This window comes from Cyclopterus lumpus, chromosome 15 (assembly GCF_009769545.1).
Source record: "Cyclopterus lumpus isolate fCycLum1 chromosome 15, fCycLum1.pri, whole genome shotgun sequence".
Classification (NCBI taxonomy): domain Eukaryota; kingdom Metazoa; phylum Chordata; class Actinopteri; order Perciformes; family Cyclopteridae; genus Cyclopterus; species Cyclopterus lumpus.
The window spans coordinates 6,393,006-6,405,668 of record NC_046980.1 but is presented as its reverse complement, the minus strand read 5'-3'; the positions used below and the strand labels follow the sequence as shown (position 1 = coordinate 6,405,668).

Sequence of the window (12,663 nt, the reverse complement as noted above, 5' to 3'; positions counted from 1 at the left end):
CCCAGCTGAACAGCGCCAAGCTGGACCAGACCAAGCTGGAGGCTGAATTCTCTAAACTGAAGGAGCAGTACCAGCAGCTGGACATCACCTCCACCAAGCTCACCAATCAGTGTGAGGTGAGGAGACGCGCTTTTAACTTCTTAACTCTGTCATTTCCCATTTATGTGTTTGTGTCCTACTTTGAAAGCCCAGCTGTCTTCTGGCGGGTTTACCTTGTTATTTTTTTTTAATGTGTCATATTTGTAGAGTCGACTTCTTAAACCAGCTGTGTCAGGGATGGTTTAACCCTTTTGATGAATCCTATTTGTTGTTAAGCCGGGTGTCTTAGCATCCCTTTAATATATATGTGTGTGTGTTAGTTGTTAAGCCAGCTGAAAGGAAACCTGGAGGAGGAGAATCGCCACCTGTTGGACCAGATCCAGACTCTGATGCTCCAGAATCGCACTCTGTTGGAGCAGACCATGGAGAGCAAGGACCTGTACCACGTAGAGCAAAGACAATACATGTAAACCCCCCCGATGATGAGTTTCCTTTTAAAGCGGACTGCAATCGTGTCCCCGGGCCGAAATTATTTATGCTTGATTATGGGGATATTCAAAACAAATTATATTTTGATTGCATGCATTTTTCGCTCTTGTCTTGGTGGATCATCTCTCAATTCTCCACCAATCAGAGACAAGCTGAATGAGCTGAGGAGACAGAAAGAGAAGCTGGAGGAGAAGATCATGGACCAGTACAAGTTCTACGACCCCTCACCTCCACGCAGGTAATAAATAAATAAAATGGCTTTATTTAGTTGACATATTTTACAAAAACAACGGCGATCGGTTAAGCTATTTAGTGTCAATGACATAATCATCACTTGTGTAACAGCTCAATGTAAAAATGGCTCTCGCCTGAATTTGAGTGACTGAAACAAGCCAGTGTATCATAGCGGACTCTGATCTTGAAAATTCTGTTTGCTTGTTGACGCTTTATCTCTGAGGCGGGTGAGCGTCAGAAAACACTCGCACTGCAGCCTCGGGCATCAAATATTTACGCTCTGCAGAGCTTTTCAACGGCTGTAGACTGCAAACATTTCTGTGAAGATTTAGAGGCCGAGTACACACACGGAACGCATTGAAACTCCATCCTTCATTTTCTTTTTCACTGTCATTATTCATTGACTTTATGTTCCAGTTTCTTTCCTTCCTCCCGGTCCCGGTGGTCTCGCTCTCACCGCCTCGTCTCTCCTTTTCGCAGGCGTGGCAACTGGATCACTTTGAAGATGAGGAAGTTGATCAAGCCGAAGAGCCGCGAGAGGATGCGCTCTCTCACGCTGACCCCCTCTCGGTCAGAGTCCGGCGACGGCTTCCTGATGTTTCCCCAGGACAGCCAGGACAGCTCGTCCATCGGCTCCGGCTCCAACTCGCTGGACGACACACTGACACAAAAGAAGAGCAGCAGTGAGTACAAAGAAAAACACGTGTGTGTGTATACATATACAGTATATACACACACACACACAGATGTGGACCCAAGAGTCAGGATCAGTGTAATTACAGTTTGTCTTTGCTCAAGATGGAGACAAACACTTACCCTACCAAACAATGCACCAGAAAGGAACCTCTGATCAAATACTCACACAATATTTCATACAAAAATGCGAGCAAAAATAGTTGCCAACAAGTTTCACAGACAGATAATACCCACAAAACACACAAACAAAATGAACTTGGTGTGCGTTGGTTTGTACGATTGTGTACTGGTTGAGTGGGTCTTTCCTCCCCTAACTGCTCCTTTGCTTCTTTATCTCTCTCTCTCTCTCTCTCTCTGCAAAGGGAGGAGAGGGCAGCAGCCCCATGCCCAGGTGCAGGGCTCCACCAATGGTATGGTGCAGATAGGGAGGGTGGGCGGGGTTTGTGACCCAACTGTTCCTCCTCTCGGGGCATGTTTTCGTGAGTCCATTGTCTGTTTCACTCGGCTGTCCTTAAAGGTTACGACGGTTGAGCTGCGCAGCGCCACAAGGTTGACTCTCAATCTCTGAGCTGGTTTCAGGACGTGGAGGCATTTCCTGTGTTTGAACAGTGGGCGCGCTTGATTTCCTTCACCTTGTAACACAACAATTAAACACTTTAGTCCTAAGAATAGTAACTCCACCAATTCAACACATCGAGGTCAGTTTACAGGTCTTGGGGAGGACGACTTGTAGTCATCTGGCGCAGATGACTAAAAAGTTTGAACATTTAAGAACATGTGGTGGTGTGGAGTTAGAAAGAAGTGATCTTCCTGCCCTCTTTAGCCAGCTCCTCACATGTGCTTGAAGCGCGCAGCTCGAGGCTACATTAGCAACAGAGCAAAACTGAATCCTCGTCTGCAGTTGATTTGCATTGTGGGTAATGTAGGGGTCAGGTTAAGTAGAACGTGTGGAGGTCAGCGCTAAGTCATTAGAGTACTCTTTCAACGGTGTTCAGGCATGACACGAATCAAGCGCATCTCATGCGGTTCAAATATTGGGAAAGACTTTCTTTCCCTCTTTACTTCTCCCCGACAGGTCAAAGGCTCATTAGCTCTCAGTTACAGAACGTCAACCTGCTGATCTGTGCAGTTCACCTGTAAACAACCAAGAAACACCCTCTAATGTAGCATCCGAGCTATTAAAAGGTGCAATGCTTTGTGGCTGACTTTCTGTCAATTGGTTGTCTGGATTTGGTAGAAAATATGCAATAAAGAAGACCGGTTGTACATCTTCAAATATTCAAATAGGTCACTTTGCTACAAGATTAACCTTTTTTTTTTTTTTAAAGTAAAGGGAAAATATGTGTAAAATCAAAAAGCTAGAGCCAGTATAAAAAAAAAAAAGAAGCTAGTATAAGAAGTGAGTCACACACATTTCGGTACATGTTGTAGTTCTTTAACCATGCAGTAAAACTACATTACAAGATATGTGCCAACGACATTACACAGTCAAATATGGAATGATAATAGATAATGTCGATGGAAACCCTGCAGTCCTCCCCAACGCTGCCCTCTGACCTCTTCATTCTCCTGATTGCACCATTTAATATTCTTCATCCTGTGTTTCATGTAGTTGGCGATGTGTTGTGTGTGTAATGCAGAATACAACCCTCATGACCATTGACATGAGAGAGTGCTTGTGTGTGTTGTCGTGTGCGGATAAAATGTTCTTAACTTAAATAATGTGCACACATATTTTGTGTTTGTTTGCATAATGTGTCTTCGTACAGAAGTCTGCCCTTAAAAGTAATATTTAGGATTTAAAGAAGTTTGTGGGAGGCATTTCAGTCCATCCAAAAAGCTCTTGAACAAGCATAGAAATGGAGAATAAATTCTAATTAATTAATAATGCGAGTAAAGAAAAATCCTATTTGAGAAATTGGTTTTCAAGTCCATTAAATGCATTATCATTGCTGATATATTATATAAAAAGTATTTCCATGAAATACTAAGTGTATTTGAATAGATTAAAACACCTTCATAGTAAATAAAATATGCTTTTTTTTTTTTAAATATTATGATCCACCCCAGGTTCAGTCAGTGGGTGTGTCTATTGCATTGTTTGTCTGTTGTCCAGTTGAGTGTCCAGGGGCTCGACTCTCTCTGCATCTCTCCCCCTGGCTCTCTTTGTGAAAACATTAACCACATCCCTCTGTTCTGCCCTCCTTTTTTTTGTCTTTTGTTTTCTTTCCTCCACCTCACCCGGGCTCGTTCTATCGCTCTCTCTCTCTCTCTATCCCCCCCTCCGGCTGTCTGTCTGTCTGTCTCTGGCTGCGCTCTTGACAGCTTTAAAAAGGTTGCCTTTCATGAGGAACAGATCCAAGGACAAAGACAAGGCCAAGGCCATCTACCGGCGCTCCATGTGTAAGACCTCCCCGTTAGCCGCTACGCTAGCCTTCCTCCGCCTGCTCCCCCCTCTCATCTCCGCTCGAGGAGAGACAAAGAAGGAACGGTCACTGATTTCACGGCGGCTGCAGTGTGACGGGAGCGAGACAGTGGGCCGTATGGCCGCCTCGGGTTTCAGTCGCAGCTCGTAAACCTGCTCAGGCCTGCAGGCGTTAGCATTCCTTTTAATATTTTAGACGGGGTTTTAGGACTTCACAGTGGTGATCTGATATCTTTTTAGAGACGTCTGCACACAAGTTCTTAAAGATTCAAGTTTAAAATGCGATACATCCCCCCCCCCCCCCATGCTGCTGCATCTGTTGACCTCAGTGACTTGTCCTTCTAATTTTCGTCTAGTAACACCCACCTCTCCGTCACCTCCTCCGCCCTGCGTCTGCCACCTCCACTCCCTCCTGTAGAGTATCTGCTTTCACCAGTGCAGTGTCACTTTGTTCTCTCTATTAGCAGATGAGGGAATAACACCAACTGTACTTGCTTTGTATTTAAGCAAAGGTGCACAGAAATGGAAAGTAATGGGAGAAAAAAAAAAAAACGGAAATAGAGGGAATGCAAAAGCTGATGTGGCCGTAATAATGTGATCTTTCTGTAGATGTGTCTCTTGTTGTCTGAGGCAGTTTCATCTCTCGTTGTTTGAGTCTCGTCTACCGAAGCCTTTTCTTTTAGTTTGGTCATTACGCAACAGGCAACCAATCGGGCAGCTTTGTCATGTGCTCTGTGGTTTCATTTAGTTTTTTGATGCTGTATAGTGGCTCTGTGTGTGCGTGTGTGTATGTGTGTGTGTGTTTTGTGTATGAGGTGAGAGAGACTGCGGGCTTGCCTTTCATGCGCCTGTGTTGTGTTTGCCTCCATCTTTAATTACAGCATGACAGCAACCGCCTGATCGCCTCAACTCACACTCACCATGGAGGACTTGAAATGGAGCCTCTATGTCTCTCTCTCTCTCTCTTTCTAGATCTCTCTCTCTCTCTCTCTCTCTCTCTCTCTCTCTCTCTCTCTCTCTCTCTCTCTCCGTCGGTGTGCTGCATTTCAGATCTTATTCTGCTGACATGGACTTGTTCTGACTCTGCTGCTCAAAGCAGCTTTGCATGCCTTCATGCTTCTCTGCCGTCGCATATGTGGACAAAGTGCATAAAGACAGATGATGCATCACCTTTTCAAAAAAAGTATCTCAAGGATGACTGTGCAGCTGCCATCTTTATGCACTTTGGGTGATATTTGTGAAGAAAAGAACATGGTATTCTGTATACCTGCATATGCCCTGATTTCCAAAAATGCAGAATTTTATTGTATTGTATAAAATAATACACTTTTCACTGAATATTAAATATACCTAATATTAAATAAACTTTTGGATCGGAAGCTACTTACTCTAGTAGCTTGTATGAGGCTACCAGTAATCCAGATGAGGGCTTCTGATTAAATAGTTTCCTCTGATCCTGTAAAATGGCTCCGGTTACAGAGATTCAAACGTCTCTCTCACATTCAGTTAAAGTTGAGTTATTTTGGATACAAAAAGCCGTACGGCTAATATTCCTCGTCATGGCCTAATCTCCATCCCTCCGCTCGTCCATTCAGCCATGAACGACCTGCTGCAGACCATGGCGGTGGCGGGCGGTCCCGGGGCTCAGTGGGCGAGCAGCATCGATAACCTCGACGGCGGCGAGGCCGGAGATGCCGGCATGACCGTGGGCAGCAGGCGCGGCGGCGGGCCGCGCATGAAGGAGCTCGCCTTCTCCACCAACGCCATCGACTGTGCCGCCCTCACCCTGCCCACCGCCGGCCGTAGCAGGGCCAAGCTCCGGCTTCAGGTCAAAGGTCAGGATGCTGGTTTTATTTTGCGTGAGGCACGGGAGGAGAAATGTGCGTATTGAGAACGTGTTTACTCATGACCTTTTTTTAAGGTATGAGAACAGATCTGCGGATCTGTTTCATACGTTTTGTTTTCCCCCTTATCTCGTAGAATGGACTCATTGGTGTGAAGGTTCATAGGCAGGTGGTGAAGTTCTGTTCCATCAAAGAAAAGCAGCTGTAGCGCCTCTCTTTTGTCTCAACAGATAATGCCTCCTGTGAAGATGTCGCCGGCTCCTTAGACGACCCCAAGAGTCAAGGTAAGACTTGACATTAGTCGAGAACGGGGATGGCTAAATGCAGCCACTTAGCACCCGCCGGCCTTTCCAACAAGGAACGAGTAAAAACTGAAGAGCCCCCAAAAAGAAAAAGCAGGTCATGTCGTCATCTGACCTTTGACCTTTGGGCTGCCTTCCTGCACCTCGATTAAGCTTGAGCTACAGTTGGAAAAGCAGTTTAGAGAGAGAGAGATCAGCCTCCATTGAAAGTAGGATTGACTCTAATTCAGGCTTTAGGATGTTATCCAGGGCAGTTAATCTGCGGCCAAGCAACTATTCATCAGTTCTGTGCTGCTCTAATGAAGATGACCCAGTTCCTAAACTCCAAACTACCTCCACACAGTCCCAGCACATGAGCTAAGTCTACACCCCATTGACATCCGTTCAGTCTCTTAACATGTTTTTATTCTCATTAGTTTCAATGCATTTCACACCTTTTGTTTATACCTGTAGCATTTGAGGGATCTGCAGAGATGCAATGTACTATTCCTAACTATTTTTTCACTAGTGTATAAATCACCTGAAACTAGGACTTGTTGTGGTTTTTGTTAGCTTAGAATGAACCCTTCATATCTACAAAGGGAGCACAGCCATGTTAAATAACGGCTCTAGTGTGAGCCTTGCTGGCTTTTAACGTTACTTAAAGGCCATTGTAGTTCTCTAGTGTGTGTGTGTGTGTGTGTGTGTGTGTGTGTGTGACTGAACTGACGGTCGCTGTCTGACTTCCCCTGCTCCTGAAGTGGTGTTACTAAGGATGCCCCTCTGCATTAGTGCCCAGACTGGACTCTACTTAGCTGATGAATTCCCCGAATGCACTCATGAAATCCATATCATTATTGTGAGACTGATATAAAGATACTGGTCCATGTACATCTCTAATGGCTAGAGGAAACTCCCTCACACACCGGACATTGCTTATAATGCATCAGCCATTAGGTCGTCTTCTAGAGATGTTTTTTTTTGTTGCTATCTTTGTTGTGAACCATAAATGGAGATGACACTATTGCACTGTGGGCAACATTTGATGAGCACTGCTTTGTACCCTTTAAACATGTGTGTGTGTGTGTGTGTGTGTGTGTGTGTGTGTGTGTGTGTGTGTGTGTGTGTGTGTGTGTGTGTGTGTGTGTGTGTGTGTGTGTGTGTGTGTGTGTGTGTGTGTGTGTGTGTGTGTGTGTGTGTGTGTGTGTGTGTGTGTGTGTGTGTGTGTGTGTGTGTGTGTGTGTGTGTGTGTGTGTGTGTGTGTGTGTGTGTGTGTGTGTGTGTGTGTGTGTGTGTGTGTGTGTGTGTGTGTGTGTGTGTGTGTGTGTGTGTGTGTGTGTGTGTGTGTGTGAGAGAGTGATCAGGCCAGCAGGTGTACAGCAGGGCTCTGTGTCCTTCTCCTGTTGAGCTGAGCGTTATGTGCAGAGTACCCTGTGGCATCTGTTGTAAGTGACCACGACCCGGCACTGAATCCCACTCTGGGCGATAGCGGGCTGGTTTCCTAGACACGATGAGCACCTGGACAATGATCTGTAGTGTGATCGTTCATTATCCATCCATTTTCAATACCGCTTATCCTCATTAGGGTCGCGGGGGCGCTGGAGCCTATCCCAGCTGACATAGGGCGAAGGCAGGGGACACCCTGGACAGGCCGCCAGTCCATCGAGGACTGATCGTTCATTTTAAAAATGCTAATTTGGTGTCAGGCTGTGACCCGAAAACCAGTTTTGAAATGATTTCACGGTGCTCGGTTTCCAGCTGAAACTGTCCCTACGATCACCGCCGGAGAGCGAGGTCACAATGTCACCGCTTCTTTTCCTTCCTTTTCTTCCTTCCTTCTCAATTCCTCCTCCCTGGGTTTCACATAAAGCCACCCATTTATTCTCTTTTACCAGCAGTCTTGCACCCGCTGTTATTCAGTATTGTCTCCATCGGTTCCCCATTTTCCACTGAGGTCCTTGGTCCTGTCCCCTCCGTCAGCGGTGTCTTTGTTTACCGACTGGACATATTGGGGCTGCAGCCTGGCACTGAGCCACCCTGCCTGTCCCTCTGCCTGGCATGTGTGCCATCTGCTGCCCCAGCAGGAGGCGTTGTGTCACACTGTCGGCGCACACCTACGCGTTACTCTTTGTGTTAGTGCATGTCTCTGTGGGTTCATGTAAGTGTATATATTCTAACTGTGTGTGTGTTCCCTCTTGTCCCTTACCCAGCCTGCAGACCCACCAGTCTCCATAGCAACAGGACCATCAGTAGTAATAGTAACAATAACTCCCACCTCACTTCTCCTCTGGAGGGCAAAGGTATGCTCCTCCTTCCCTCAACTCCCCCTTTTTCTCCACTCTAACTAACCGTTCTCTGCTTCCTCCTTTGCTCCCTTTATCTTTTGTCTTTCATGCCTTTACTCAAACCTACTTCAATGTGGAGTCGGTTTATCCTGATTTAAAAGTTAAGGGTTACTTTTTTCTCTCTCCGAAAATAATGAATTATCTTATTCAAGGATGACGCCGAGCCCGGATGCTGCATTTAGACTTGGCAAATGCAAACGGGTGGCAGGTGCACTGTTACTGCACCGTGGACATATTTAATATTCAATGTCTCAACTCGTCAGTGACGTTATAAAAAGAGCAATATCAGAAAGCTATAAAGGAAATCAGTTCTGAAGGTTTAATAAGAGATCTCACACGGCAGTATACTAGTGTTATCGTTTTACATTTAGCTTGTCAATGGCTATATATTGTGAACAAGCCGGCAGTGTAGGAGAAGAGTGATGCTGATGCGGTTCCTAGTGGTGAATGGAAAAGGTCACTAAAGGTCGTCGATGACTTTCCCTGCGTTCTAATCACCGACCGTCCCGCCCACAGGCGCGTTGAACGGCAGCCTCAGCAGGCCTCACAGTGAGAGCAGCGGAGAGTTCAGCCTGAGCCTGGACCAGGAGGTGTGGTCCAGCAGCGGCAGCAGCCCCGTCCAGCAGCCCACCTCCTCGCGCTCCTCCCACCAGAGCCCCATGCTGCTGCGCAGGTCGCTCGACCCGTCCGCGGCGGCAGGCGGCGCCGGCCCGGCCACCAAGACGGGATCCCCAACCAAGGAGGTGCTTTCCCTGCAGCAGTTCCTGGATGAGGGCATTGATCCTGCAGAGGTGAGGCCTGTGTAATGTTGTTTGTTTAAAAACCTCCTGATGAGTCAAATATTGTCCCCGTTATGACCTGTATTCATTCAATCAAATGAGGGATCAAGTTAGAGCTGGAATTTGAAATTATTTTCATTAACATTTAATCTGCTGAGTATTTTCTCCATAACTAGTTTTATCTGTAAAACCTGATTTTTTTTAAAAGAAATTAATAAAACATTTATGTATTCACAATATAATTTTCAGAGCCCATCTTCAACTTTCTTGTTTTGTCTGGCCAACGGTCCGAAACCCAAAGATATTTGTTTTGCTACCTCATCTGACAGAAGCGCAGCAAATCCTCAATTTGGAAAACTGGGAACCAGAAAATGTTTGGCAATTTTAGTAATAAAGTTTCTTTTCAAAGAACGGTTAATCATTTAAAAAGGCTGCTGACAAATCCTCAAAAAAGATAATAAATGCCATAATATGAAAGGATTGCATGGTATTTTACTGGCACATTAAAATGTTAATCTAAACTCCAGAAATGACAAAAATACACAAATATTCACCCTTAATTTTGTAGGCTACATTTTAAGGGTAAATGCATCAATCCGGTCCACGTTGAGAGCAAAGTAAATAGGCATTTGTAAATGATTACTAATAATAATAAAAAAATCTCTTGTTGTATAGATATGATTAGTGATGACATGGCACAAAGCACAAATCATGGGCTGAACTTGATGCTGTTAATTTCCTCCGTCTCCTGCAGTCTGGTAGTCAGGAGAACCTCACTGTCGACTCCCCACGCCTCTCCACCTCTTCCGAGCACGTGCAGAAAGAACGCACTTTGACAAAGAGCCGAGGCATATTGCGCTCATCCAGCGGCAAAGCGGCGCCGGGCAGCTCCGACCGCCCGCCGAGAGCCGCCGGACAACCGGGTCGCCCGACCCTGCGCAAGGCGGAGAGCACCCGCGTGAGAGGCTCGGTCCCGCTCCGCTCCAGCCTGTCATCGCAGAGCAAAGCCACGTCCGTGTCGGGGCGCCTGGACTTGGCGTCCTCCACGCTGCCGCGTGCCAGCAGTGTCATCTCCACCGCCGAGGGCTCCACCCGCCGCACCAGCATCCACGACCTGCTCTTAAAGGACGGCCGGCAGCCGGTGTCCGTGGACACCACGACCCCTGCCGCCTCCGCCAAGGCTGGGGTCCGCTCCCCGCCGACACCCAGTGAGTACCACCCCAACCGCACCAACCTAAAGGGACCCCTTACCACCGCCACCCCCCTGCCCAAGTCCCTCAGCTTACCTTGCCATAGCTCGGAGGAACCCGACCTCTCCACCCTCCAGTCTTTCCTCGGCCCTTCCTTCACTGTAGAGTCTGTGTTCATGGACTCCATCTTTAGTGAGTCGGTGGGCAAAAACCTCCCCTTCCTGTCTCTAAACCCCACCCTAGTCAGCAACATCAGCGGGCCTCCCATTACAAATAAAACGCACCCTCCTCCCATCCCCAACCATAATTCCACCCCAAACCAGGATCCTCACAGCCAATCAAATGGCCAGGTGCGATCCAGCCCAGCCGGTCTGATAGAGTCTACCGAGGGCGTTGACCCGGGGTGTGTGAATGATTCGGACCCGTCCCTGAGCCCAGAGGACAAGCAGTCTTTGTGGTACGAGTACGGGTGTGTGTGAGTGACGGGGAGGTTCTGGCCGGAAAATGAAAAGATGGATGAATCCTCTGCATGTATTTATTGGAGCCCTATCTCTCTGTGGTGTTTTTGTTTTTGGTCTTTTCTGTTTGCCATGGTGCCGATTGGTGAATCGGTTTTTATTTTGTATTTATTTTATTTTCTTGTTTCTTTTCTCTGGGACTTTGACGAATGTTCTTTTCATCCGACAGCCATATTATTGTTTCCTCATCAGATCTCTTTTTTTTTTTCGCTGGCTAACACAATACTATTATCTGCATTTTAGGGGGTTGTTATATCAGAGTACTTGTGTTTTATAGCTCGAGTGTTAAGTTCACAGCGAGTAGAAATAATGGAGAGATTCAGGGAACGTGTCACCAGGATGCATTAAAATAAATACCTAATAAATCTTAATATCAGAAATAGTTGTGTCTGATGGAGAGCAAAGCATTGTGGGACGTATCTCGTAACCGCAATGTCTTGATTACAAAATCCAAAGTAAGATTTTTCAGATAGATGTGTCGGATAATAGATTCACTTTCCTCTTCCTGTTCATAATGATGTGTTGATGATTTATGGGTGACTGAGTGTCTTTTTCACGGCTTTTTTTATTTATTTTTTTTAAACTCTGTTGCATCATCCACTAAATTGCATGGCTTTGTTCAACCTGAAACGCTCATTTTGATTGCTGTGATCAAAATGGTTTCTTTTTGTTTTTGTATTGACGTGGTGTATGGTTCGTTTTCTGTACATTTGACACACTTTTTTCTGTATTTTTTTTAATATAATATTAATAATGGGACGGAGCGTTTGCTCCGGTGGGTCTTAACTGACAAAAATGATGAAGCTTCATTCCTAAAATAATCCGAAGGAAGGTAGAGTGGGTTGACAATGAAGGTAAAAGAGGTTGACGTGGGTGACTTTATAATATTTTAGTTTTTTGTCAGCCCTCGATTGAGTTATTAAAACAGGAAGTCAATATAGTAGGAATAGTGTTCAGGTTGTTTTGTGAATGAAGCGAACATCATTACTTTTGGTATCTGGAAACTTTTGTTCACTCATCCCGATGCACCACAAAGTGAGAATGGATAATATTTGATCTTGTACAGATTGTTGTAACCGTTAAGTTATAATCAAAGACGAGCGCTGCTTTACGTGCTAGTCGAACCGTCTTGCCTCTCGATCCGCATATTTATTTCTGCTTTTGTACTCTGTTGGTTTTGAAGCTGCTTTATTAATGTATTTATCTATATGCAGGCGGAAGGTAAACGTCTCCAGATGTAACACAAACATTGCCTTTGTCCTACAGATGTGGAGGGCAGAAAGTCTAAAAGCAGGAGCGGGGAGCCGCAGCAAAGCTGCTAAACCCCGCCCCCCACCCCCCCCCTACCCCCCACCCCACCCTCGCCTGTCTGCTACCATGCTGCGAGCGCGTGGTGAGTGAGTGCTGCTCGGGCGGCAGGAATAGGGTTTGGGATCTGGGTGTGGGGGGGGGGAGGGGGGTTCCACGGGAACCTAAAACATGGTGTAACAGATGTCGTCCATCCTGCCATGCACTTGCTTCCCCTGCTTCTGTAAAGCCCCCCCCCCCCTGTCCGTCGCTCCACCGTCCCCGTGGTGCCAAACGCCTGTTCACAGAGCCTGATGGGACCCGGGGTCTGCATGGCATATGGGGGTGTTTTAGCCATGTGGCTCTCGGTGGATGAACCCGTGCCTGCTTGTGTCTCCCAAATCCCCCCCCCCCCCCCCCCCCCCCCCCCAACAAGAGGAGTTCTGTGAGCTCCAGCTCCTCACCGCGTCCCTCCTCCATGATGCTTCTCGTGTCGTTGGCGTTTCCTGCTGGTGAAACTAAAGTCTGCTGCTTGT

The 12,663-nt window shown here is 46.5% G+C and overlaps 1 protein-coding gene across 4 annotated transcripts in view; it reads left to right on the top strand.

The window, feature by feature from the left end:
• The window catches only part of LOC117744060 (girdin-like), a 60,729-nt gene extending 48,496 nt beyond the window's left edge, over nucleotides 1–12,233 (top strand). Inside the window, exons 26-36 of one of the 4 annotated variants that reach the window (XM_034552145.1) lie at nucleotides 1–116; nucleotides 360–505; nucleotides 674–766; nucleotides 1,243–1,445; nucleotides 3,784–3,861; nucleotides 5,479–5,718; nucleotides 5,958–6,011; nucleotides 8,219–8,308; nucleotides 8,870–9,144; nucleotides 9,887–10,340; nucleotides 12,107–12,233. The exon at nucleotides 1–116 is cut by the window's left edge and continues 71 nt beyond it. In XM_034552145.1, the coding sequence (XP_034408036.1) occupies nucleotides 1–116; nucleotides 360–505; nucleotides 674–766; nucleotides 1,243–1,445; nucleotides 3,784–3,861; nucleotides 5,479–5,718; nucleotides 5,958–6,011; nucleotides 8,219–8,308; nucleotides 8,870–9,144; nucleotides 9,887–10,340; nucleotides 12,107–12,162 (1,805 nt within the window). In that variant the 3' untranslated portion in view covers nucleotides 12,163–12,233. Of the gene's footprint in view, nucleotides 117–359; nucleotides 506–673; nucleotides 767–1,242; nucleotides 1,446–3,783; nucleotides 3,862–5,478; nucleotides 5,719–5,957; nucleotides 6,012–7,372; nucleotides 7,454–8,218; nucleotides 8,309–8,869; nucleotides 9,145–9,886 lie in introns of all 4 variants that reach the window. The other 3 variants (XM_034552146.1, XM_034552143.1, XM_034552144.1) reach the window with 3 other exon arrangements.
• The last annotated feature ends 430 nt before the right edge of the window (nucleotides 12,234–12,663 follow it).